Genomic DNA, 26,978 nt, shown 5'->3' with positions numbered 1-26,978 from the left:
GCCCACACTTTGGGAATTACTGGTCTAAACACTAAGCCAATTCAGCATCTCAGTGCACGCGGTGCATGCCAGGCCAGATCAAAGTTCACCACTCCCCATAACACATTATAATCGTTGACACCGATGTAAATATTGAAGATTTTGAGTGCTCGAAAGTTGTCATTTTGAAAGAATTTTTCAAGAAATGGGGCTACAAAAAAGTTGGAAAAAGAAAAGGAATGGCAGCCCATTACAAAAGAATAAAAGTCTTTACTGACAATTCCCAACCCGTTACAACTGTGAGAAATTGGGGAAAATGAGATCTGCAACAAGCAAATGTTTCTCCTGCATATAGTTATTCGCGAGTATTTCATATGGAAAGATGAGCAAAGCTTGACTGGCCATGAAACACAGACTGAGACCTGTCCATTTTTAGATATACACATATAGAATCTATAGTCTGTAAAAAGTAAGTCTCTTCGGCTGCTCCCTTGTTTGCACTCAGGGTCGCCACAGCAAATCCGAGGTGGATCTGCATGTTGGATTGGCACAAGTTTTACACCAGATGCCCTTCCTGGCGCAACTCCACATTACGTGGAGAAATGTGGCAGGGGTGGGATTCGAACCAGGAACCTGCCGCAACGAAACCAAGTAGACTATATTCTGTTTACTGCTGTTATATGCTATATATAAATATATAATATTGGCAAGTAGTCCACTGTACATCATGCTATGACATGTTATGAATCATCAGATCTGTGTGGTAGTATACTATAAAATAGACATGATCAAATATTTCACTGGATTTATTTGGATATGTAACAGATAAAAGTAAAAATAATAATTACAATTTACTTAGTCCACTCAGCATGTCCTTTGGAATCTTATAATTCCATTGGAAGACGAGCAGAGTAAATACGGTTTCCACTCCTGGAAACCACTTTCTTTAAAAGAAGACCTGAAAGCTCAGTTTCAATTTGCCAGAAGGTACATCTTAGATGCAAGCCTAGATATGATGTTTTGGTGAAAGAAAATCCTCCGCTATACTACTTCATCAAGAAGCTGTGTAACTGGGGATACAAAATGCAAAACATGCAATATGCACAATTTCTCCAATCACAGTCAGAGAAGCCTATAACTTCTTCTGGGTTGTTTGGATGCCTTGGTGGCTTTCATCACTGTTCTTCTTGCACAGTCACTCAGTTTTTGAGAACTGACTACTCCACACAGATTTACCATAGAGTGCCATACTATTTGTGTTTCTTCATAATTGATGTAAATAAAGTCCAAGACATATTCAGTGAGTTGGAAATGTTCATGTATCCATCCCGACTTGTCTGAAGAAAACCGGCAATAAAATCTATTATTTACAGGTATTATACCAAAGCCTTCCATTACTTATGCAACCAATCATCTTAGCTTTAATATTTTTAATTCATTGATATCAAACTGTAGAGATTTGCTTTCAGTTTGAGTTTGAGGAAGATAATTTTAGAAATGTGTATTTTTTTGTATTTGAAATGGCATAAACAAATTAAAATGTGTGAAATACCAAGTGTTTCAATACTTTTGAAGGGCGCTGTAGCTTAAGTGAGATTTTAGACATATGTTGGTGTGATCACACTACACAAAAAGATCAGTTCTGTGTCAAATGCATACAAAATAATAACAATTAAGGTGACTTCAGTGAGTAATTTGAAGACAGTCATATAGTATTATCAGTTGGTGACCTTCTGCAGGCTGAATTGTTAAAAGTGTCATGTTCCAGGGTCAAACAGGTGTTGATGGGAAGATTGGTGGAGCTGGAGCCCCAGGACCCCCTGTAAGTACACATTTGTTTTTACTGTAAAATTCAACTAAAATTCATTGTCCAGGCACAAATCAGTGTTTTTCAAATGAAACTGTAATAACTATTTCAGGGACACCCTGGGCCAAAGGGACAACAAGGGCCCAAAGGATCCAAAGGTGACCAAGTAAGGGCCAAAAATTATAGAATTGTTTTAGAATGAGAAATTACAGACCCTTTGTTGCCATGGTGTAGCAGTTATGGATCAATACAAACATGTAACAAAATGTCACAGGGACAGAAGGGAAAATCAGGGGACACAGGTGTTTCTGGGACAAAAGGACCTCCAGTGAGTGGAATTTATGTCTTAATCAGAAATAACTGACAATTAAATGTTGAATTTGGAGCAACTTTTTTTTTTGTCTTTTCTAAGGGTCCAGAAGGCCCTCCCGGACCACAGGGCTTTGGGGGGACAGAGGGACTTGAAGGTCAACCTGGATTGGATGGGCCACCTGGTAAAGATGGAAGCAAAGGTGTCAAAGTAAGGGCACTGTTGTTGGTCACATCAAATTAAATTAACAGCTTGTTTGGCGATTGCTAACCAGCTGTCTTCTCTGTTAAGGGGGAGCAAGGAGATGATGGAGAATTGGGGTTGCCTGGAAAATCTGGACAACAGGGAAAAACTGGTGTCACAGGACTTCCTGGAAGCCAAGGTTCTTTTGGACCAAAGGTGAGGTTGATTTGCTCAGTTAGAAGTTACTTAAATGTTTCAACATCTGAACAACAAACCAAGAGCTCAAGTGGAGATGATGTTATTCACAGTGAAACTCATGCAGAATGTACAGTTGTACTTACACATGATCCATAGGCAATAAATAAACTGATCTATTCATTGCAAATAGTTGAGGAAAAAAGATCAGCATCATGATTTCAGTTTATTATTGATTTAGTATGTATGTATACGAGGTCTATTAGAAAAGTATCCAACCTTCTTATTTTTTTCAAAAACCATATGGATTTGAATCACGTGTGATTGCATCAGACAAGCTTGAACCCTCGTGCGCATGCATGAGTTTTTCCACGCCTGTCGGTTGCGTCATTCGCCTGTGAGCAGGCTTTGAGTGAGGAGTGGTCCAGCCCCCTTGTCGTTGTTTCTTGGAAATAATCACTCGATGGAAAAACCACCGACAGCTGTCTGAACGCCATCTCAAAGCCGTCCTGTGAGACCAAAATGGAGGTGGTTTTGTCTCGCTCCAGTAGCAAATCCATCGTGACGCGCGAAGCCTCCGCTCGGCTTTCCATGACAAAATCTCTTGTTAAAAGTGAAATCTGCTGGAAAATGGTTGATGTCCAGCTCTTGTGATAACCACAGAAATGGCACACGATGGTCACAGATCCAGACAGCCATCCGTTTAGAAATGAAATGGTCGTTCAGCCTGTCGATGGCGGCTTCAGAGCGCGGCGCGCCCCACAGCCGCTGGGGGCCGTCCTTAAAGCGACAATAACACTCCTTATTCTCTACCATTAACATTTTCACCGAAAGCCAGATAAATTTTTCTAATGGTTTCCAGCTGCCAGTCTCTAACAGTTTCTGAAAAAATTCTGATGGAAAAAAAGCCCAAATCATTCCGCCATTTCCTGGCAATGAAACAACGACGAGGGGGCTGGACCACTACTCACTCAAAGCCTGCTCACAGGTGAATGACGCAACCGACAGGCGTGGAAAAACTCATACATGCGCACGAGGGTTCAAGCTTGTCTGACGCAATCACACGTGATTCAAATCCATATGGTTTTTGAAAAAAATAATAAGGTTGAATACTTTTCTAATAGACCTCGTACATGCTGCCCGCATTTTACTATTAAGAAAAAATGTGTAAAAGACAGAAATGTACAGTTAATAAAATAATTAAATCTGTAGGTTTGCATGTGTTGTCCAGGGTGAGCGTGGTCTCCAAGGCCAAAGTGGGACTACAGGGAAGAGAGGCTCCACTGGTGGGTGGGGATTCCCTGGAAAACAAGGAGATCAAGGACCCCAAGGACAGCCTGTGAGTACTAATAAAGAATCACCGTCACGGCTGCAAAAATCTTCAATACTGCAACTTTTTTGTTCATGCAGTGTTGAAGATAACTGCTTTTGTTTGTTTACATCAGGGCGACACTGGTGAACAAGGATTTCCAGGAGAGCTGGGTGTGCCTGGACCAAAGGTATGCTCCCAACAAACATAAATATGATCTGATATCAGTCATCCTGGGGTAGCTGTAAAGGTTTTTTTTTTTTTTATTTGTGTGAATTCACTCATTTTACTTGACTAATTGTGCAGAGGTGTTTTTTTGGTCAACTGATTTGAGGCATACCAGTGGTTTACCTTTTGTGGCAAACATGCTGTCTTTGCTTTGGTGAATTCAGTGGAAGTAAAGGTTTCAAATGAAATATAATATGAAATGAAACAATAAATGAAATATAAATATAAATGAAATAAATTGAATTTACCTCGGGCAGCACGGTGGCTTAGTGGTTAGCACTGTTGCCTCACAGCAAGAAGGTCGTGGGTTCATTTCCCACGGCCTTCTGTGTGGAGTTTGCATGTTCTCCCTGTGTTTGCGTGGGTTTCCTCCGGGTGCTCCGGTTTCCTCCCACATCCACAGACATGCGGGTTAGGTGGATTGGAATCTTTGAATTGTCCGTAGGTGTGTGTGTCTGTGTTTGTTTGTGGCCCTGCGACAGACTGGCGTCCTGTCCTGGATGTACCCTGCCTCGCGCTCTATGGCTGCTGGGATAGGCTCCAGCCCCACGCGATCCTTAAGTGGACTAAGCGGTAGAAGATGAATGAATGAATGAATTTACCTCTTATGGCAAACCTGCTATGTTTGCTCTGGTGAAGACTTCTCTTGATTGTTTAGACAAACAGAAGTTCTGTGGTACTTCACAGAATTCAACCATGTTGTCATTTGTATTTTGTGCATATTATACTACACACCACATGCTTTTCAGTGTTAAAACCAGCTGAATGTGTCTTTCAGGGACCCCTGGGAGACATAGGTCCAGCAGGGATCCAAGGGCCAAAAGGACCTCGCGGTATAATGGTAAGTTGGTTATGAGTGGAGGGGTCACACTACACATGAATTCATTCCACGGAAGGTGAACTATCACAAAACATGCACTTCCCATGAAAAATAAGCAGTGCTTCTTCAGCAGCTCCATCATGTCTTCTGACACGGTTGTGCTTTGTTTTCCAGGGTATTGAGGGAGTTTTGGGCCCGGTAGGCATCATTGGCCCCAGCGGCCATCCTGTATGTACCTCATATCTCATCATAACTGTCGAATGCCATCTTACTTCTCTCTGGATTTTGACAGTGACAGAGTGATTTTCTGTATCCTTTCCATCAGGGACCCCAAGGTGACAGAGGGAGTCGTGGGGAGACGGTGCGTGACGCTGTTATGATGAATCCTTTTCTGTCTGTGAGCACAGAATAGGATACTTAGGATGGAGACAGCACAGTGTTCAGCCTTCTTTGCCCTCAGCACTTTTCGTTTCCTATTGCATTCTGGTGTTTGTTAAACTCACTGTGACACTTAGTGCTGCAGAATTTCTGTCAAGTTGATAAATGTTGGCTGCATGTTCGTCTCAGGCTTTTTAAGAGGTTTGCTGGGTTCTCAGAAACAGCCGTAATTCACAAACTTATTCTTAAAACGTCAAAACCCGTGAATTTGAGGCATTCAGTTCAAAAGGCTATTAGAATGCTTCTAAAGAAGAAAAAGGATAGTTCAGTAAGCCAGTCCCCAGGTAATGATTTGTTAATTGTCAACAGATTGCTTTTTATATTACACATAATAATAACACCAGGTTTGTTGTCAGAGTTATTGTGGGATTGTACACTTGTGATTGATTTATTTTTTCCTTTCTCAACTCCAACAGGGTTTGCCAGGACCAAGAGTAAGTAACTGTGCACCTGTGTAACCTCATCATTACTCTTTGTTCTGGTCTGTTCTCCTCTCAGTAATGGAAGAAATAAATTAACTGCTTCATCATCTTCCATAAAGATGAAGTTATAAATCATTTGAAGCTTTATGTATTGTTCTGATTTTGCAGGGATCTCCTGGCCCTCGTGGTCCAGCTGGACTGCCAGTAAGTTTCTTCATTTGTATATGACATATAACTGTTGTTTGATCAAAGAGGTTTGATTGATTGATATTAGAAATTAGGTGTGATCTGGGGGTTTTTTTTTCGAACAAGTGTGAAATTGGTGTCATTTAAAGGAAATTTCATCACATTACTCTACAAAAAGTGCAAACAATACATCTGTGTTATTCCTCAAAATATTTTGGTGGATTCTGTGACACAGTAAACACTGACTGGAGATGCAACAGCTACTCCAATGGATACTGGCAATTTGATTAAATATTAATTTGAACAATGTATGATTAAACTTTGAGCACACTGTGCTGGTGATTATTGTACTGATAACACCCCTGTCACACCTTGACGATTTAGCCATCGTATGCCAACTGTATCCGAACACTTGGCAAGTTATGGGCAAGTTTTTTATAAGTTAAGAGCACATTGAAGCACACTGATACACGTAATACGCTGAGTACCTTGAAAAAATTTTGGGCATACACAATATTTTCGACGTATGCCAGCATATGACTCATATGTCCCGTACATGGGACTTAAGTTATAGGTAAGTTATGTGACTGTTGACACACATTTCTTGTCATTTTCTCATAAGTCTAAATATGCCTATTGATTGGCTGAAAGCTACAGTCCTCGTGCAAACAGACTGTTTTAAATATTCATACAGAGTAAATACAAAGTCTTAATCTTACCTGTTCATTTCAGTGGGATTCATCATCGCAGCCTGACGAAAACTTCCACATAAAGCATCCTGATTTTGGAAAATGACATCTGAAAATCTTTGTCGTGGCTGGAAACGTAGCATTTTAAAGCAAGTCCCTCAGAGGTTTTTCTGCTCCAGGTGCCTTTCTCAGCCTGAGTATGCTGATGTCACTGTCGGACGGGGGGTACAGATCAGACCACGACACCAGCACTTTGAAAGAATCACTGCGTTTCATTCATTCACGGCAGCGTTTAACACACTCATCAGCTTTCTGTACGTGATGAAAATAAATCCCATGATCCACCAAGACAAACATAAAATAAAATAAAATAATGTTAAAGTGGACACTGGTGGTCAGGGAAGCCGTCCGACTGAAGAAGGAGTCCTTCCGGGATATGTTATCTTGGAGGACGCTGGAGGCAGTTGCAATGTACCGACAGGCTCGAAGGACAGCATCCTCTGCTGTGGGGGAGGCAAAGCAGCGGGTGTGGGAGGAGTTCAGAGCAACCATGGAGAAGGACTTTTGGTTGGCACCAAAGGTGCTTCTGGCAGGTCGTGAGGCACCTCATGAGGGGAAAACGGGGATCCATCCAAGCTGTCTACAGTAAGGATGGGACTCTGTTGACCTCAACTGATGATGTAATCCGGCGCTGGAAGGAACACTTTGAGGACCTCCTGCATCAGAGGGTGCTCCGCCCTCTAAAGTAGGGGCAGACCTGGAAGCTGATGGAGGATTTTCATCAGTTTACTTGGTGGAAGTCACTGAGGTAGTCAAACAACTCCACAGTGGCAAGGCCCCAGGGTTGAGATCCGTCAAGAAATGCTGAAGGCTCTGGGGGTGGAGGGACTGTCTTGGATGAGACATCTCTTCAACATTGCGTTGAGGTCTGGGGCAGTGCCTAAGGAGTGGCAAACTGGGGTGGTGGTCCCCATATTTAAAAAGGGGGGCCAGAGAGTGTGTGCCAGCTACAGGGGCATCACACATTGAAGCCTCCCTGGTAAAGTCTACTCCAGGGTGCTGGAAAGGAGGGTTCGGCCGATAGTCGAACCTCTGATTGAAGAGGAACAATGTGAGTTCTGTCCTGGTCATGGAACAACCGACCAGCTCTTCACTCTCACAAGGATCCGGGAGGGTGCCTGGAAGTATGTCCATCCAGTCTACATGTGTTTTGTGTACTTCAAGAAGGCGTATGATCGGGTACCCCAGTAGATACTGTGGAAGGAGTATGGAGTGAGGGCCATCCAATCTCTGTACTCACAAAGTGAGATCTGTGTTCGGGTGCTTTGCAGTAAGTCAAACTCGTTTCTGGTGGGGGTTGGTCTCCGCCAGGGCTGCGTTGTGTCACCAATCCTGTTTGTGATATTCATGGACAGGATATCAAGGTGTAGTTGGGGAGAGGAGGGTTTCCAGTTTGGTGGGTTCAGGGTCTCATCACTGCTTTTTGCAGATGATCCTGTTGGATTCATCGGCCTGTGACCTCCAACATTCACTGTATCGGTTCAAAGCCGAGTGTGAAGCGGCTGGGATGAGGATCAGCACCTCTAAATCTGAGGCCATGGTTCTCAGCATGAAACCGAAGGATTGCCTACTACATGTAGGGAATACTGTCTTGCCCCAAGTGAAGGAGTTCAAGTACCTTGGGGTCTTGATCACGAGTGAGGGGACAATGGAGCGTGAGATTGGCCCGAGAATTGGCGCAGCAGGGGCGGTGTTACATTTGCTCTACCGTACTGCTGTGACGAAAAGGGAGCTGAGCCAAAAGGCAAAGCTCTCGATCTACTGGTCAATCTTCATTCCTACTCTCACCTATGGTCATGAGAGGTTGGATCATGACTGAAAGAACTAGATCACGGGTACAAGCTGCCGAAATGAGCTTCCTTAGGAGGGTGGCTGGTGTCTCCCTTAGAGATAGGGTGAGAAGTTCAGTCATCCGTGGGGAGCTCGGAGTAGAGCTGCTGCTCCTCCGCGTTAAAAGGAGCCAGATGAGGTGGTTTGGGCATCTGGTAAGGATGCCTCCTGGGCGCCTCCCTAGGGAGGTGTTCCAGACACATCCGGCTGGGAGGAGACCCTGGGGAAGACCCAGGACTAGGTGGAGAGATTATATCTCCACACTGGTCTGGGAACACCTCGGGGTCCCCCAGTCAGAGGTGATCAATGTGGCATGGGAAAGGGAAGTCTGGGGTCCCTTGCTGGAGCTGTTGCCCCCGTGACCCGATCCAGGATACGCGGTTGAAGATGAGTGAGTAATGTTAAATGACTCTGTTTTGCCTCCATGAGGAGCAGAGATGCCGCGCAACAGCGTACGCGTTCTCAATGAAGTGCTCCTAAATATTTAAGTGTTCCACCTGCCAAACAAAAGGGTTCTGCTGGCGGTAGAAATGCAACCCAAGCCAACGAGTTAACCGTTGTGACCCACACTACACTGTGAAGTACCGACCCGAACCAGCTCGGTGGAAATGGGACTGTCAGCATACGCTGACTAAATTGTGAAGGTGTGACAGCTGGATAATTTATTAGATGTACGCCAGCGTAATGCCAGCATTTTTAATACGGTCAGCATACGCAGGTGAAATCATCAAGGTGTGACAGGGTCCTAAGCAGCTGTGAAGATCAGAATGAAATATTTGCTGCACAACATGTCCTGTCGTCCACAGTCAACATTCAACAGAATGGATGCCATAAAATATAGGAATTACCTAAGGATTATACTTGAGGAAGAAAAAGATTTTTACATTGAAATGTGTTTTTACTGTTGGCTGCATGGCGCATTCCTGCCATGTTAACCGTCTGTCCAGCCATCTCTGCATTGCATCATGATGGACACATGAATTCAGTCTACTAAGTTTATCAGATCATCGCCAAAGGGTTGATGGACATTCTCACCATCAGCTTCTCATATAGGTTTGACTTTGCTGCGACCTTTCCAACTTTTGGCAATCCTGTTTTCAAAGAATGTTATTTTATAAACAGCATAACCATACAATGGCAAACTGTACCTTTTTCCCTGCATTTTGATTATTATGGGGGTCCTACATTGTGTTTATCTCTTTTGACTCTGTTTAGGGTTCCCCCAGTTCTTACCTTTCACTTGTAAGTATGTCTTTATATTTAATGTGACATTTTGTTCATGATTAGATCGTGTAAGATTTGATTTAAAATTAATACATCTATAAAGTACCCATGCTTATTTAGAAATTTCATGAAGAATTACAAAGATTTATCCATCAGATCTGCTCCTACGGGCAGATGCATCTCTCTTTCAAAAAGCAAACTGATCCAACTGTTTTCAATCAGTTGCAGAGATTGAAAGTTGGTTTTCAATAATCAAATGAAGCATTTTAATTATAATACAAAGAACTAAAAATAAGTGTTGGTGTTTACCTCATTATTCTGTTGTCATCTTTGGTAGAAAAACGAGGCTCTTGGGGTTGCCTTTCAAGTTCTTATTTATTCCCATGCTACACCAAGGCAAGAGGTCAGTCTTGATTTTGTTGTAAAGAATTGTTGAGTATTTGGTTTTCTGGTCATTAAAGATGCCATTGGGCCCTTTCTTTAAAGTAGCTCAAAGCAGCGTACAGCCCAGCACAAGTGCCATTGTTTATTTCCACCCGACACATTTGTCATTTTAATGCCCAGCACCCACGTCCTCCAAGTCACGATACAATGTCTACTTGTAGGTGTTCTGATCTAAAAATGAGGTGTGGTTGGGGACAGTGCAGGTCTGTTGATGCAAATGCTTTCTGAAGATTGATGATAACAAGCTTCAGAAAGCATGTGCATTTTAGATCATCAGAAACCTGGTCTAAATTCCAAGGGCCTCATATACAATGACTTGCGTGGATTTCCTACTGAAACATGGCATACACCAAAACCCCAAAACTGGCATAAACACAAAAATATTCAGATGTATCAAAGTGTGCGTAGGCATGGATCCATGCACATTCCGTTAGTACATCCCACTGAACGTGGAATTGAGTACACATGCACATGCACCACATTCCTCCCTTTCCATGGTCCTATTTAATTCTGCAACTCCTTGTAACTAGCCCCTGGGAGTAGGGAATTCCCCTCCGTTAGATCAGTCAACATGAACACAGAAAACAAATACCGAGTGTGACCTACAAATGACGTGGAGACACACAGGGATAGTTTATTTGGTACCCTGTCAAACAAAATAAACAGGAGACGGTATAAGAGATAGTGGGAGCATGTGTGTGTGAGGCCACAACGCTGTGGGCTCAGAGTAGTGCACACACACTGAAGTGAAAAATATGAGGGGCGGCGCGGCCGACACTGCGACATTCACAACTTTACACACGCGTTTATTCACAAGTACTGAACACAGGGGGCCTGTTAAGAAGCTCTAGTTTCACGATCAAGAAACAAAAAAGATGTATGTCTTCCATTTTGTTACAATTGCTCCCACAGTTGATTTATTCACACCAACCTGCTTGACTATTGTAGATTCACTCTTCCCAGCCTGGTGCCAGGGGCGTAGCACCAAATTCTGGGCCCTAGGTACTAGCCATATTGAAGACCCCCCCCCCCCCCCCCCCCCCCCCCACTGTTATGTTCTTTTTAATTAACGCAAACACCAAATTTCTAATGCGTAGTCAAACCATGTCTAAATCATGTATACCTTAGATCACACCTGGGAGTCAGAACCCTTTTTTAAAGTTGGGGGAGTAATATTGAGTTGGGGGGTCTGGGGGACCAAACTGCACCATTTTCTAGAAAAATGGTGCAATTTGGTGCATTCCCGTCTGTTAAAATGTACAGGAATGTATCAAATTGTACCATTCCCATCTGTTAAAATGCACAGGAATGCACAAAATTGCACCATTTTTCTAGAAAATGGTGCAGTTTGGTCCCCCAGACCCCCCCCCCCCCCAACTCAATATAGCTAGCTTTCAAGCTCACCTCTCTTTTCAAAGAATTTGGTTAGCAGCTGCTTTCCCTCATTTAGTTTTCTTTCCCTGTCCTTTTTTCTCTTCTTTTTTGAAATCTGGACTTTGATTTTTTAGGAAATTTTAGGAAATTTTTTTAGGAGAGACATATTTTATTTCAGCCTAACAAAGGGCTGCAACTAACGATTATTTTACTAATCAGTTCATTTGCCAGTTATTTTTTCAGTTAATCATTTTGGGGTTTTTTACTTACATGTGAGTTTTGCCATTATTTCTTTAAGTGAGTTATTATTAAAAGGCCTTTGTCACACAAAATCAACGTCTGACCTTGTAACAAAGTTATGTTATGTTCTCGTCAAAAACATACCTGAGTAGTGTTTTGTTTTATTTTGCACATACATACATCACTGACACACCACAAAGAGATTTCCATCAGGTTTAGATGCCTACAGCAACTATCTCAACCACTGGCAACATATTACAGCAGGAGTCCACGAAAGTATTTTAAAGGCCTGACGAAAGTGTAATGTGTTGAGAAAGTGAATGCACGGACCCACATTAGGGGGCGTAAATGAGCGGTCAATAGGAATACCAATAAATAATTTATTATGCAAGGGTGCAAACAGAGTCCAAAATATGCAGAGTCCAATTAATAATAAATGGTGACACGTGGGCAGGCCCGAGGGTAGGAGACGCCTATCCAGAGAAGAGCCGGAACCCACGAAGTTCCACCGCCAGCCGGAGGCCTGCAACACACCAGAGCCGCCAAGTCCTGGTACCCCCAGGTGGCCACCGCTCAAGGCTGTCGGACCGGTACTGCTAGCAGGAGCAAAAACAGATTAGGTGGGTGTGTGTACACCCAGCAAACAGTCAGCAAAACTCAGTAATCCTCCTGAAGGAATAAATCCAAATACTCCCAGAGTGCAGAGGAAAACTGGAAAAACGTGCAGTGTCAATTGTTATACTTAGCAAGTAAGAAGTGAGGAGTGGAGACGCCATCTCCTCCAAACTTCCCACAAACCCGGCTACAAGCTGCAAGTATATAAATCACAACTGCAAAGACTTCAGTAGCAATGAATGTGCGTACGGCACAAAACGGCTGAGTACGTTTACCTGCGTGGTAAGCGGATAACTCGGCAGAGTTATGGTGTCTCTTCCAGGCTTTTATGGATGAAGTGATGAATGATGGAAAACAGCTGACGACAGCCTAACGGTGCACACCTGGTGGCACCAAAAAGGCCAGTGCCCCCTCTAGAGGCCCAAACGCTGCCATCCTGGCAGGGCGCCATCTGGTGGTGGGCCAGCAGTACCTCCTCTTCAGCGGCCCACACAACAGGACCCCCCCTCAACGGGTGCCTCCTGGCGCCCGCCCCGGCTTGTCTGGGTGCTCCCGGTAGAAATTGGCCAGGAGGGCGGTATCCAAAATGAAGCTCCTCTTCACCCAGGAGCGTTCTTCTGGGACGTACCCCTCCCAGTCTACCAGATATTGATACCCCCGGCCCCTCCGACGAACATCTAGGAGTTTCTTGACTGTCCAAGCTGGTTCTCCATCGATGATCCGGGCAGGAGGTGGCGCCGGTCCAGGGGAGCAGAGGTCCAATGTGTGGTATGGCTTGATACTTGACACATGAAAAACCGGGTGAATCCGCAGTGAAGCCGGGAGTTGTAGCTTCACTGCGGCGGGGCTGATCACCTTGATGATCTTAAATGGTCCAACAAAACGGTCAGTCAGCTTGGGAGAGTCTGTTTGTAGAGGGATATTTTTTGTGGACAGCCAAACCTCCTGCCCGGGCTGGTATGTTGGGGCCGGGGCACGTCGGCGGTCTGCATGGTCCTTAGCCCGCGTCCGGGCCTTCAGGAGAGCAGAACGGGCTTTCTTCCACACCCGACGGCATCTCCTGAGGTGGGCCTGGACCGAGGGCACCTCGACCTCGGCGACACCTGGCTGTTATGTGCGTACTTGATCCAGGCCAGGTGTTGACTCCAGGCTGTCTGGTGCGCAGAAGTGACGCATCTCAAGGCTTGCTCCAAGTCCTGGTTAGCCTGCTCTGCTTGACCGTTGGTTTGTGGGTGGTACTCGGACGACAGGCTCACCGTGGCCCCCAGCTCCTTACAGAAACTCTTCCAGACCTGCGAGGAGAACTGAGGACCACGGTCTGATACATTGTCCGTGGGGATACCATGCGGACGCATGACGTGGTAGACCAGGAGGTCTGCAGTCTCCTGGGCAGTCGGGAGCTTCAGGAGGGCCACGAAGTGGGCCGCCTTCGAGAACCGGTCCACTATCATCAGGATGACTGTCTTCCCCTGGGAGGCAGGCAGACCTGTGACGAAGTCTATTCCTATGTGGGACCAGGGGCGACGAGGCACAGGCAACGGCTGGAGGAGCCCCTAATCCTGCTGGTGGGAAGCCTTGCCCCTGGCACAGGTGGAGCATGCCCGGATGTAGTCCCTGGTGTCGGCTTCGACTGACGGCCACCAGAACCGCTGCCGGACCACTACCACGGTCCTTCGCACCCCCGGATGGCAGGAGAGCTTGGAACTGTGACAGAAGTCCAACATGGCAGTCCGAGCATCTGGTGGCACATACAGCCTGTTGGGTGGTCCACCTCCGGGATTCGGGTGTCGCGTCAGGGCCTCCCTAACCACTCCCTCCACGTCCCACGTGAGCGTTGTGACGATAGTGGACTCCGGTACGATGGTGTCAGGTGGGTCCAACAGCCTTGCTTTAACTTCCTCTTCGTGCACCTTGGACAGGGCGTCAGACCGGATATTCTTGGTCCCGGGGCGGTAGGTGATCTTGAAGTTAAAGCGTCCGAAAAACAATGACCACCGGGCTTGCCTGGGGTTCAGCCGCTTAGCGGTCTGGATATATTCCAGGTTCCGGTGGTCAGTGAGAACCACAAATGGGACCACAGCTCCCTCCAACAGATGTCTCCACTCACGGGCCTCTTTCACAGCCAGGAGTTCCCGATCGCCAACATCATAGTTCCGTTCGGCGGGGGTTAACCTGCGGGAGAAGTAAGCACAAGGGTGAACACTACCGGACTCCCTGCTCTGGGACAGCACGGCTCCTATCCCTGAGTCCGATCTTAAACAACACACAACAATATGTTATATTTAATGAGATATTTTCATGAAAAAAGACACAAATGTGCAGTTTATTTTTTTCTTGTGTAAAAACACAGCTTAGATGTGGTTGGACCGAAACAAATTATCATTAAACTTAAATAAAACAGGGATGAAGTGGAGGTTTAAGAGTCACTAGGTGTTCACAGGAAACAGTTATTTCTATATTTATTTATGTTCATTGTTAGTTGGTTTAATCTTTTCTGTTTTGTTTTATCAGATTCTTTTTGTCCGTTTCTCAAAACTGTATTGTGGCATTATTAGTTATTATTACTATTATTGTTGTTGTTTCTGTTATTATTATTGATATATAAATACAAATAAATGAATAAAATATTACAATCTGTAATACATTTGACTCTTTTACGACAACAAACGCTGAGCCATGAATTATTATACAGTCACTTGCCCAGTTCCGGATCACTGTTGTAGTTTTTGCGCCGCTGTTTCTCGTAATCAGCGTGAATAAGCTAATACTTGGTACCAATAGAAAGATTGATGTTTTGTCTACAAACAACGACAAGCTCGACCGGATCCAGCCATGCTTGTGATCAGCAGAGGAATCAAAACATCCCGGTGTCTGCGGTGTGCGCTCTTTTTCTCACTCACTCATTCCTGCAAGTTTGAAAGTAACGATCTCTAAAATGTAGCAAAGGTGAGTTAGCCATTCGGTGTTTTTGGTTCTAGAGTGGGAAAATACTTTCTTACTTGAGTAGAAAATGTCATTGTGTTATTTCTTGCTGTTTAATTGCTGCGCACATTTATCTCCGACGCGAAAATTTGCCGGTTGTGGATCACTGAAGCAGCAACCTCGTGTCCGTAGTTGTGAGTCATGTGTCCTTTGGGGGTCATCTCAAAATCACGACTAGGCATGAATGTGGGGGCTTTTACTTTTTAATTCGGGAGAAATCTCACCTCCATACTTCATTTTTTGCTCGTAAAAACGTATAACGGTGCCTTTCGAAACTAAGTAAATTTAATAAGTATAATTTATATCATTTTGCGTTCAAAACACATTCTCGGGTACAGTGTGTATCATTCTGCATTAGAAGGGCTCCAGCCAGATGCCAGGAATGCCCCCAAAGTGATGCAGAGTGTCGTGATCCAGAACCGGCAAAAGTGATCCATTTCTGGCAAATGTTTGCACCACACATAATGTGGCTTCACACTTTAAGTAGAAGCGCTACTCCACCCAGACTTTTTCAGCTAAATAACCCAAATACCAGTCTGACGCCCCTGCCTGGTACACATCTACAATTTTCTTCCTGGTGTCCTTTGACAGCTCTTTGGTCTTGGCCATGGTTGAGTTTGGAGTCTGACTGTTTGAGGCTGTGGACAGGTGTCTTTTATACAGGTAACGAGTTCCAACAGATGCCATTAATACAGGTAACGGAGGACAGAAGAGCTTCTTAAAGAAGTAGTTACAGGTCTGTGAGAGCCAGAAATCTTGCTTGTTTGTTGTTGACCAAATACTTACTCTTCCACCGTAATTTACAAATAAATTCTTTAAAAATCTTATAATGTGTTTTCCTGGATTTTTTTTTTTTCTCATTTTGTCTCTCATAGTTGACGTGTACCAATGATGAAAATTACAGACCTCTCTTATCTTTCTAAGTAGGAGAATTTGCACAATCAGGGACTGGCTAAATACTCTGGCATGGAGACGGCCGTTATGACACATTTTTGAGATGTCTGAGGCAGACAGTAAATACACAACAAAAGTAAACTAAGTAAACTCTCATGGAAAAATGCAAAACCTCACCTTGCTGCAGTGCTTTACCTCGATAGGTTTTGGTGGCTACTGATCATTTGCACTAATCTGTTAACCTGCGCAACTCTGTTCCCTTGCACTCACTCACTTCCCCGATACCAAGACACTGCACTTGTTGCTGTCCAGTTAAAAGGACAAGTGCTACTTTGATTTAGTTACATTGAATCCATACAGTAATTACAACCCCTTTGCATCTGTATTTCCTGTGCTTAAAGGTGCATTTGCACAAGTTCTAAATGGACCTGCGCCCTCTGCAGATCTCATTTTTGTGTCTGCCATCAAGATGGGGCCCAATGTGTTTATGTAAATTTGAGCTTCTAAGTACTTCTGTTGGCTGAAATCCACTTTTTTTTTCATCTGATGTAATCCTTTGGAAAGTGACAGAATGACACGTCCTTTCTTGTTAGAATGGAGTTGAACGCTAAGCAGGAACTCAGTCAGAGAACCCGTGTTCCACATTGCATGCTCAATGACATCAGTGCATATCTACAATGAATATGACTTTAAAATGTAAACATATATTGTCATCCAAAGCTGAACTCTCAGAGCATGGACTTGCTCATGTTGGACCAGAATATCGGGATCTTCGAGACTTTGCAGCATCTCAGCAATTTGCTCCAGAGTCTAAAGAACCCACTGGGGACTCGTGATAATCCTGCACGAATCTGTCAAGACCTTTACAGCTGTGAGCAGAGGATGAATGACGGTACAGAGCTTCTTTAAAGACTTTTAAAACCCTCTATCACTCTTCAAAACATGCAGTTCACCCCACATTTTGGCCATTAAATGATTCTTTCCTGCCACTTGTAGGTACCTACTGGATCGACCCAAACCTTGGCTGCAGAGCCGATACCATTGAGGTGACGTGCAACTTCACTGGTAGAGGACGGACTTGCCTGAAGCCTGTCACTGTTTCCAAGGTTGGGATCACTTGAACACATGACAATTTGCTACACCCAAATAAGTATAATAATAATAATAATAATAATGCATTTTATTGATAGGCGCCTTTCTGTGACACTCAAGGACACCGCACAGGAATTAAAACAATTAATAATAATAAAAACACATAATAAGTTAAAGCAGATTTAAAGCAGCTTAAGTTTAAAATATAATATGCTATAATATATACTAAAATACCCTTGGCCGTATGAGCATTGTCTTCTTTATGATTTGCAGTGGTTTCATTGGTATCCCAGTGCAAAGTACAGTTGTGCTCATAAGTTTACAGACCCTGGTGATTTTGACAAGATAATATGCATACAAGTTGATGCAAACAGGTTTGAATGGTTACTAAAGGTAACCGTTCTCACCTATGATCTGTTTGCTTGTAATCAGTGTTTGTACAAAAGGTCAGTGAGTTTCTGGGCTCCTACCAGAACCTTGCATCTTTCATCCAGTGCTGCACTTGACATTTCTCATTACTGAGTCATGAGGAAAGCAAAAGAACTGTCGAAGGATCTGCAGGAAATGTTCATTGGACTATATAAAACAGTAAAAGGATATAAAAAGATACCCAAGGTCCAAGCAATGCCAATCAGCAGTGTTCAAACTTGAATCAAGTAGTGGAAAATGAGTGAAACCAAACCACAGTTATGTAGACAGAAATTTCAACAACAACTGCCAGGAAAATTTTTCGGGATGCAGAGAAAAATCCACAAATAACATATCTGTTAATTTTAAAATAATGCACTCATTCAGAAGATTTGAACATTAGCACACAGGTGCCCAAAGGGATTATGGGTAAACTTAGCCTCTGCTCATACTGATTGGTTGACTAATTCATTCTATGTAAAAACTAACACAAGTGAATCAGTGTAACGTGTGTTGGTGTTTACAAATAAATGTGCTTTTGTAAAATATGTCATTTTTTTTATTTGTGTAAAAAAACATTTGCAAAGCTGAAAAGTCTGTGTGATATAACCAGCGTCAAAATGCATAGAACACTGCCAACTACTGGCAACTGGTTATATCACAGTGTTGTCGATGACAGGATTTTAAAATTATCTGTAGGTTTCCAAAACCTGAGAGACCACACACGTGGAGATAAAAAAAAAAAAAAAAATCATAGATCTGGCAGGTTTAGTTGGACAGTGTGCGGTGTCAGACACACTGTAAAAACAACACACACAAACAGATTTCACACACGAACATTCCCAGGTCAAACACCTCACTTTCTGACTGGCTGCATGTCACATTCGGCTCCTCGCGTCTTTCTGAGCAGATCAGAGCGCTCTTAACACACCACACACAGCAGGAATATCTGATAGGATTATATTTAGCGTCATCACGATTGTCGGGGTGTCCTTAAGCTTGTCGGATGGGGAGGATCCGGTCCAATATCGGCCGAATTATCTTGCCATGTGAACCAGGCTTGATGTTATGATGCCTCACGGAGCAACTGATTGATCCGTTTTGACACCGCACGGAGCCGCTAACCGACAGGATGCTATGACCCCGCATGGAGCGACTGATTGATTCGTTGTTATGACACCGCACGGAGCGACTGTTTGATGTGTTATTATGACACCACACCGCAGAGTTCAACGACCAAAATACCAACATTTTGGGTGCAATGAACATGTTTTCACTATTATTTGATTTCTTTGTACAACTGACATTATTCAAGCATTCAAAAGGCGATTCCTATCAACACATAACTCCAACCACACATGAGAAAGTTTTTTGACAGTTCTTGTTACTGAAAGAAACCTCGTCTCCCTAACCGCATAGAGTTGTGATGTCATCACGCATGCGCTTAGCCACTGTCTAGCAGGATCTTGAAACATTCTTTTTTATAAAATTTAAAAAAAAATGACATTTTACAAAAGCACATTTATTTGTAAACACCAGCACTTTACATTGATTCACTTGTGTTGGTTTTTACATAGAATGAATGAATCAACCAATCAGTATGAGCGGAGGCTTAGTTTACCCATAAACCCTTTGGGCATCTGTGTGTTAATATTCAAATCTTCAGAATTAGTGCATTATTTTAAAATGAACAGATATGTGTTATATATCACTTTGTACATTTTAAGAGTTTACAGTGGTCCCTTGTTTGTCGGGGGAGTTATGTTCTAAAAATAATCCGCGATAAGCGAAATCTGCGAAGTAGTCAGCGCTATTTTTTGCAATTATTATAGATGTTTTAAGGCTGTAAAACCCCTCACTACACACTTTATGCACTTTTCTCAAACAAGCATTAACATTTTCTCACTTTTCTCTCCTGTGTAAACACTCTCTTTTTTCTTCTGTGCGAGAAGATTATAAACAAGACACACGCAGAACTCTCTCTTCGCTCACTGCCTCCAGAGGTACGGATGCGGGACCCGCAAAGACTCTCTCGGTGGCCACGGAGCTCTGCGGCTGCGGTCAACATCCGCATCAAAACAGTGCGCGTAGTCTCTGGACCTGTTGCCAGATTTGGTGCAGTTCCGCACAGCAGAGGGCGGTGTGAGTGGCCCACTGCTGCATTTACCGAGCCTCGGAAAGTGCATCGGAGGCAGTGAGAGCAATCGCGGTGATGCCGACCGGTGCCATGACCGGCCCGCCTGATAAGGACGCAGAACACAATGCGCTGTTAAAAAAAAAGCATGCAAAATTGCACTAAAAAAAAAAATCTGCGAAACTGCAAGGCCGCGGAAGGTGAACTGCGTTATAGCGAGGGACCACTGTACATTAATGTAGTTATTCTCTCTGGAATAATTTAATTTATAAAGCAAAACCATAATTCAAACTTGCTTTCCATTTCAAGACCTCTGCCTCATCGCTGGACCACTGTATCCTGTCAAGGTAAATGATGCTTCCCTACAGCAGGGGGCAGAGCGTACAAAGACAGAAGCACTGGCTCGTTGGCTGTTTAGGTTTGTGATCGCCTTTGATTCTGTTAGAAGCTTTAGCAGTGTTTAAACTCAAAATTGGCTTGTTAGTAGCTGAGAGTGTATGGGAGGCAAAATTGAAAGTTATCGGTTAGCTGTAGCTTCCAATAAGTTTTTAGGCAGTTTATGGGTTTAGCATTAAAAAGATAACTTTTCACTTAGCTGATTACCAGTTATCGAAGCTAATGTTTTGGTTAGCTGTGCCCACCAATGTATAAAGGCAACTCTGTTGTGATTTGGCACTATATAAATAAAAATAAACTGAATTGATATTGAATTATTTCTCCATCTTGTGTGGCTCGCATACAAGTCGTGTGGAACTAAGCTTCCTCTCCTTTTAATTCATATTATAAGGAACAGGACACGTCTTGGCTTCTACCACATCTAAATTCTGGGTCTGCAGTGGTGGGCACAGTTCCGCTAATCTGCTAATTAGTAAAGCTAACTTTTTCATTAGCAGATTAGCTTTTCAGGTAATTTTGAAAGTCATCAGTGGACTAATTAGCTTCCACTAACTTTCAGTCTGCTAACATCTGTAAAACCTAAAATCTTACGTGTTACTTCCTGTTCCAATAATCAGACCGCTGTGAGATGCTCAATCCTCCCCAACAGAAGAGGGGCGGACTGGCCGCCAAATGCGATTGCAAAGAAGAAAAAAAATTAATTTACTTTTACTTTTTTTAACCCTCTGGGGTCCGAGGGGATTTTTTGGACAGTTCACTAGCCTGGCATAAATGTTTTATTATTGCTGTTAACAGCTCTCCCTGCATCCCACAATCAAGTTTTATGTGTCTTTTTTTCAGGACAACCTGTGCTTTCAGAATATATATCTTTTTGTTGCGTTTTATAAGTGTAATAAAGGTTTACAATCTAAAATAGGCAAGGAAAATATAAAGTGAAAAATAATTTTCCACACACATTTATTCAAAACACACAGCAAACTATAATAAACAACTGTTTTGACACTTTATAAAGGTAATTTGAGGTCTTTTGTGAAAGACTGTACAACAGAAAGGTTCAAACAATAAACACAAATGCACATGTTGAACAATATATACAGTAGTGTTCAGAATAATAGTAGTGCTATGTGACTAAAAAGATTAATCCAGGTTTTGAGTTTATTTCTTATTGTTACATGGGAAACAAGGTACCAGTAGATTCTCACAAATCCATCAAGACCAAGCATTCATGATATGCACACTCTTAAGGCTAAGAAATTGGGCTATTAGTAAAAAAAAAAAAAAGTAGAAAAGGGGGTGTTCACAATAATAGTAGCATCTACTGTTGATGCTACAAACTCAAAACTATTATGTACAAACTGCTCTTCTAGCAACACTGTGAATCACTAAACTAGTATTTAGTTGTATAACCAGTTTTTCATGATTTCTTCACATCTGCGAGGCATTAATTTTGTTGGTTTGGAACCAAGATTTTGCTTGTTTACTAGTGTGCTTGGGGTCATTGTCTTGTTGAAACACCCATTTCAAGGGCATGTCCTCTTCAGCATAAGGAAACATCTTCAAGTATTTTGACATATCCAAACTGATCCATGATACCTGGTATGTGATATATAGGCCCAACACCATAGTAGGAGAAACATGCCCATATCATGATGCTTGCACCACCATGCTTCACTGTCTTCACTGTGAACTGTGGCTTGAATTCAGAGTTTGGGGATTCTCTCACAAACTGTCTGCGGCCCTTGGACCCAAAAAGAACAATTTTACTCATCAGTCCACAAAATATTCTTCCATTTCTGTTTAGGCCAGTTGATATGTTCTTTGGCAAATTGTAACCTCTTCTGCGCGTCTTTTATTTAACAGAGGGACTTTGCGGGGGATTTTTGCAAATAAATTAGCTTCACACAGGCGTCTTCTGTCACAGCACTTACAGGTAACTCCAGACTGTCTTTGATCATCCTGGAGCTGATCAGTGGGTGAGCCTTTGCCATTCTGGTTATTCTTCTATCCATTTTGATGGTTGTTTTCTGTTTTCTTCCACGCATCTCTGGTTTTTTTGTCCATTTTAAAGCATTGGAGATCATTGTAGATGAACAGCCTATAATTTTTTGCACCTGCGTATAAGTTTTCCCCTCTCCAATCAACTTTTTAATCAAACTACGCTGTTCTTCTGAACAATGTCTTGAACGTCCCATTTTCCTCAGGCTTTCAAAGAGAAAAGCATGTTTAACAGGTGCTGACTTCATCCTTAAATAGGGGACACCTGATTCACACCTGTTTGTTCCACAAAATTAACGAACTCACTGACTGAATGCCACGCTACTGTTAATATGAACACCCCCTTTTCTATATTTTTTTACTAATAGCCCAATTTCATAGCCTTAAGAGTGTGCATATCATGAATGCTTGGTTTTGTTGGATTTGTGAGAATCCTTGTTTTCCATGTAACAATAAGAAATATACTCAAAATCTGGATTAATCGTTTTAGTCACATAGCACTACTATTATTCTGAACACTACTGTAGCTAGTATTTTCCCTAAGATACACTTAGTCTCAAATTATTCCTCTCACCTTTCTCCATCCTGCACATACCCTCTCCTTTAATGACAGTCTTCATTACTTTGGACAATAGACCCCATCAGTACCACTACCTCTGCTCCTTGTATCCTCACTTTTTCACCATGTGTCCCCCCGGCTCTCTCTCTCACTCACTCACAAACAAACACACACACACTGAATCTTGCTCAGACCTTCATTCCCCTTCCCTCTGAAACATATCTCTACCTGTCCAGAGTATACGCTCAACCTGCTCTCTACCCTTACTATAGATCACAACATTATCTGTAAACATTGTGGTCTACAGAGACTCCTGTCTCATCTTATCCATCAACCTGTCCATCACCTCTGCAAACAAGGAAGGCCTCAGAGCCGATGCTGTCACTGGCCTTGTGTACAGTTCTCAAATACTTCTCCGCAGCTTAAGACTTTATCATACCATACCACAACTCTTCTCTTGGCACCCAATCATAAGCTTTCTGTAAATCCACAAAACCACAACTTCTTCTGGCATTTGCAATACTTTTCAGTCAGCATAAACCTTGCATATGTAGTGCTCTTTCTCAGCCTGAAACCATATTGCGGCTTCACCTCCGATACTCCTGGCCTTACTTGTCTTCCACTTGAGTGTCTTTGACCACACAATATGTCTACCTTTCTCCCTTCCATCATATCAGCCAACTGTCCCCATTTATCCGTCATAATGCCAACAATCAAAGTTCTGACTTTCACTTCACTTCCACACTTCTCACTTTCCTTCTCTCACTGCTTCTGGACATGTTCCCCAATTTCCACCAGCACATTTGAACAACATCAAGGATAGCAGTCATTAACTTGTCCTCAGCCAATCTAGTGTAGAAATTTGATTTGTGACCTACACGCAACAAAAATATAAATGCAACACTTTTGGTTTTGCTCCCATTTTGTATGAGATGAACTCAAAGATCTAAAACTTTTTCCACATACACAATATCACCATTTCCCTCAAATATTGTTCACAAACCAGTCTAAATCTGTGATAGTGAGCACTTCTCCTTTGCTGAGATAATCCATCCCACCTCACAGGTGTGCCATATCAAGATGCTGATTAGACACCATGATTAGTGCACAGGTGTGCCTTAGACTGTCCACAATAAAAGGCCACTCTGAAAGGTACAGTTTTGTTTCATGGGGGGGGGGGGGGGGGGGGGGGATACCAGTCAGTATCTGGTGTGACCACCATTTGCCTCATGCAGTGCAACACATCTCCTTTGCATCATCCGTGAAGAGAACACCTCTCCAACGTGCCAAACGCCAGCAAATGTGAGCATTTGCCCACTCAAGTCGGTTACGACGACGAACTGGAGTCAGGTCGAGACCCCGATGAGGACGAGCATGCAGATGAGCTTCCCTGAGACGGTTTCTGACAGTTTGTGCAGAAATTCTTTGGTTATGCAAACCGATTGTTTCAGCAGCTGTCCGAGTGGCTGGTCTCAGACGATCTTGGAGGTGAACATGCTGGATGTGGAGGTCCTGGGCTGGTGTGGTTACACGTGGTCTGCGGTTGTGAGGCTGGTTGGATGTACTGCCAAATTCTCTGAAACGCCTTTGGAGACGGCTTATGGTAGAGAAATGAACATTCAATACACGAGCAACAGCTCTGGTTGACATTCCTGCTGTCAGCATGCCAATTGTACGCTCCCTGAAATCTTGCGACATCTGTGGCATTGTGCTGTGTGATAAAACTGCACCTTTCAGAGTGCCCTTTTATTGTGGGCAGTCTAAGGCACACCTGTGCACTAATCATGGTGTCTAATCAGCAACTTGGTATGGCACACCTGTGAGGTGGGATGGATTATCTCAGCAAAGGAGAAGTGCTCACTATCACAGATTTAGACTAGTTTGTGAACAATATTTGAGGGAAATGGTGATATTGTGTATGTGGAAAAAGTTTTAGATCTTTGAGTTCATCTCATACAAAATGGGAGCAAAACCAAAAGTGTTGGGTTTATATTTTTGTTGAGTATATATATTTGGTTTGGCAAAATTCATGTTGGATGCCCTTTCTGACACAACCCAACTCCCTTATCTGGGCTTGGGACCAGCCCCGAGAATCTAGCTCAGAACCCATGTGGCTCAGGTGGCACCAGTCCGTATTTCTATTAAAAAATATAAAACAAATTTGCAAAATGCATTAACAGTATGTCTCTTATGCACTGAGGCTTTCAGTAAACAAATGCACAAATAATTTTTACTAACTTAACACATCCACTATTGCTTTACAGTTGGACATAGGAGTCGGTCGCATTCAAATGAACTTCATTCATCTTTTAAGCACTGAGGCCGTGCAAAACATCACCATCCACTGCCTCAACATGTCTGTGTGGGCAGCAGGACCCTCCCTGCAACCTACACCCAACGCTGTGAGATTTAAAGCCTGGAGTGGGGAGACCATCCAAGCAGGAGACCTCATGGAACCACTTATTCACATAGATGACTGTTGGGTACGCACCATCATATTGTGGCATTGAAGTGTCATTTCTTCTGTGGAGAGTTCAGTGCATGTCATTGAATCATGTGACAATATTTGTCCCTTTCAGATCAAAGATGGCCATTGGCATCAAACCCAGTTTGTCTTCCAGACCCAGGACCCAAATTTACTCCCGATTGTGGATGTATACAATTTAACAACCGCAGAACCTGGCTCAAGCTTTCGCCTTGAGGTTGGACCAGTGTGCTTTTTATAGGGCTATGCTCCTCAAAGGAGTGATGTCATATGGAAGATGGACAGTGGAGTCTTGGGCAGGTTTTCCAGAAAGCCTTCCCTCGCTGCAAAAATATGCGTGGACTCCAGAATCAGGAGGGTGCGCCAGAGAGGCTGTTGAAAAACCAGAGATAGCGACTTCTGGTGCTCATCAACTTATGGAAGAAACAAACAAAAGCTTAATGTTCAGAAATTTAGGAAATCAACCAGGCAGTGACTAGATCTTTTTGGTATTAGGCCTCTTCAGAGGATCCTTGGGTACAGCTGAAATGTGTATCTAATAAAACAGTTACTCTGTGAGACTCAGATGAGTATCACTTGCATTATGAGGGAACATTAGCTACAACATTTCGGCCATGTGGTGCATTTCTCTGTGTCTGATCTGGCACAGAGGTACCTCGTTGAGGACCCCAGTGACTGCAGAAGGCCATGACCACATTTCAGCTAGCTGCAAAAGATGAGTTACTTCTGAGAGGTGGGGTTGGTCCAGTTGTCGGCCAGTGGTTGCCATCCAGGACCCAAACCTGTTCCAGAGTGTGGTGGATGCCGCAACGCATGCGAAGCATCAGCGGATGGTCCCAGACTGGACCTGCCCTGAGACCTGAATCAGCAGAAAGAAAGCCAATCGAGTGACTTGTTTCCATTCTCTCTCAGACCAAGTTGTACCATATTCCATTCACAGGCTGATGGTCTGTTTTGGCAGAATAGATGTGTACAGAAATATTGGACAGCAACAGCTGCAACTGCAGCAAATTTATTTTTAAATATTATTTATACATGTATATGTACTGTATACTGTAATATAAAGTGCAATAGTCACTGTCCCACAGCCGACAGGTATATACAACATCATGATATTCAGGTCTAGAGTGTGGCTCGGACACACAGTACTGTCTCCGGGTAAGCCTTTTTGAGCCTCAGATAATTGTCGAGGGCTGACGCCCGACATTTCAAACACATCCAACTACCTGCTGTGCGCTCCAGCACAGGTCTAAACCAAGCTAAGGTTTCACAGCATGTCAGGATGCTACCTCGTACTGCGCCTCTCATCCCGTCACAAAAATGATGCGAGCTGACACAACTGGGGATGAGACTAAGGTGACTCGTGGTGCTTCAATGGGTGACGCTTGTCAGTTGACAGCAAAGCCGTCTGTACTTTACTTCAAAGGGAATCCTGTGTTGTACACACAGGCCAAAGTTTGGTAGTTTATATTCTTTGTGACAATGTATATGTTTATAGGAATATGCTCTTATTACAAATAGAAGATACTATTTAATTCTAATTTAAATTCAGTTTAGATTCAAAAACAGACATGAAGTTCCTGTTTTAGCACATTTTTGGTCATATGGTGCTTTGACTTTTGAAGACTTTTTAATAATTAAACTGTCCTGATCATCTGTATTTTTGGATATTGCATGTTT

The 26,978-nt window shown here is 43.2% G+C and overlaps 1 protein-coding gene across 1 annotated transcript in view; it reads left to right on the top strand.

The window, feature by feature from the left end:
* Window positions 1-26,958, top strand: part of col27a1b (collagen, type XXVII, alpha 1b) — a 232,719-nt gene extending 205,761 nt beyond the window's left edge. Inside the window, exons 44-61 of the mRNA XM_034170907.1 lie at window positions 1,748-1,801; window positions 1,899-1,952; window positions 2,061-2,114; window positions 2,199-2,306; window positions 2,388-2,495; window positions 3,706-3,813; window positions 3,920-3,973; window positions 4,790-4,852; window positions 5,006-5,059; window positions 5,157-5,192; window positions 5,686-5,703; window positions 5,860-5,895; window positions 9,672-9,698; window positions 10,018-10,083; window positions 16,950-17,121; window positions 17,226-17,335; window positions 25,078-25,296; window positions 25,393-26,958. Of these exons, the coding sequence (XP_034026798.1) occupies window positions 1,748-1,801; window positions 1,899-1,952; window positions 2,061-2,114; window positions 2,199-2,306; window positions 2,388-2,495; window positions 3,706-3,813; window positions 3,920-3,973; window positions 4,790-4,852; window positions 5,006-5,059; window positions 5,157-5,192; window positions 5,686-5,703; window positions 5,860-5,895; window positions 9,672-9,698; window positions 10,018-10,083; window positions 16,950-17,121; window positions 17,226-17,335; window positions 25,078-25,296; window positions 25,393-25,539 (1,488 nt within the window). The 3' untranslated portion in view covers window positions 25,540-26,958. The remainder of the gene's footprint in view (window positions 1-1,747; window positions 1,802-1,898; window positions 1,953-2,060; window positions 2,115-2,198; window positions 2,307-2,387; window positions 2,496-3,705; window positions 3,814-3,919; window positions 3,974-4,789; window positions 4,853-5,005; window positions 5,060-5,156; window positions 5,193-5,685; window positions 5,704-5,859; window positions 5,896-9,671; window positions 9,699-10,017; window positions 10,084-16,949; window positions 17,122-17,225; window positions 17,336-25,077; window positions 25,297-25,392) is intronic.
* The last annotated feature ends 20 nt before the right edge of the window (window positions 26,959-26,978 follow it).

Source organism: Thalassophryne amazonica, chromosome 5 (assembly GCF_902500255.1).
Source record: "Thalassophryne amazonica chromosome 5, fThaAma1.1, whole genome shotgun sequence".
Classification (NCBI taxonomy): Eukaryota; Metazoa; Chordata; class Actinopteri; order Batrachoidiformes; family Batrachoididae; genus Thalassophryne; species Thalassophryne amazonica.
This window is presented reverse-complemented; position numbering and strand designations above follow the sequence as displayed.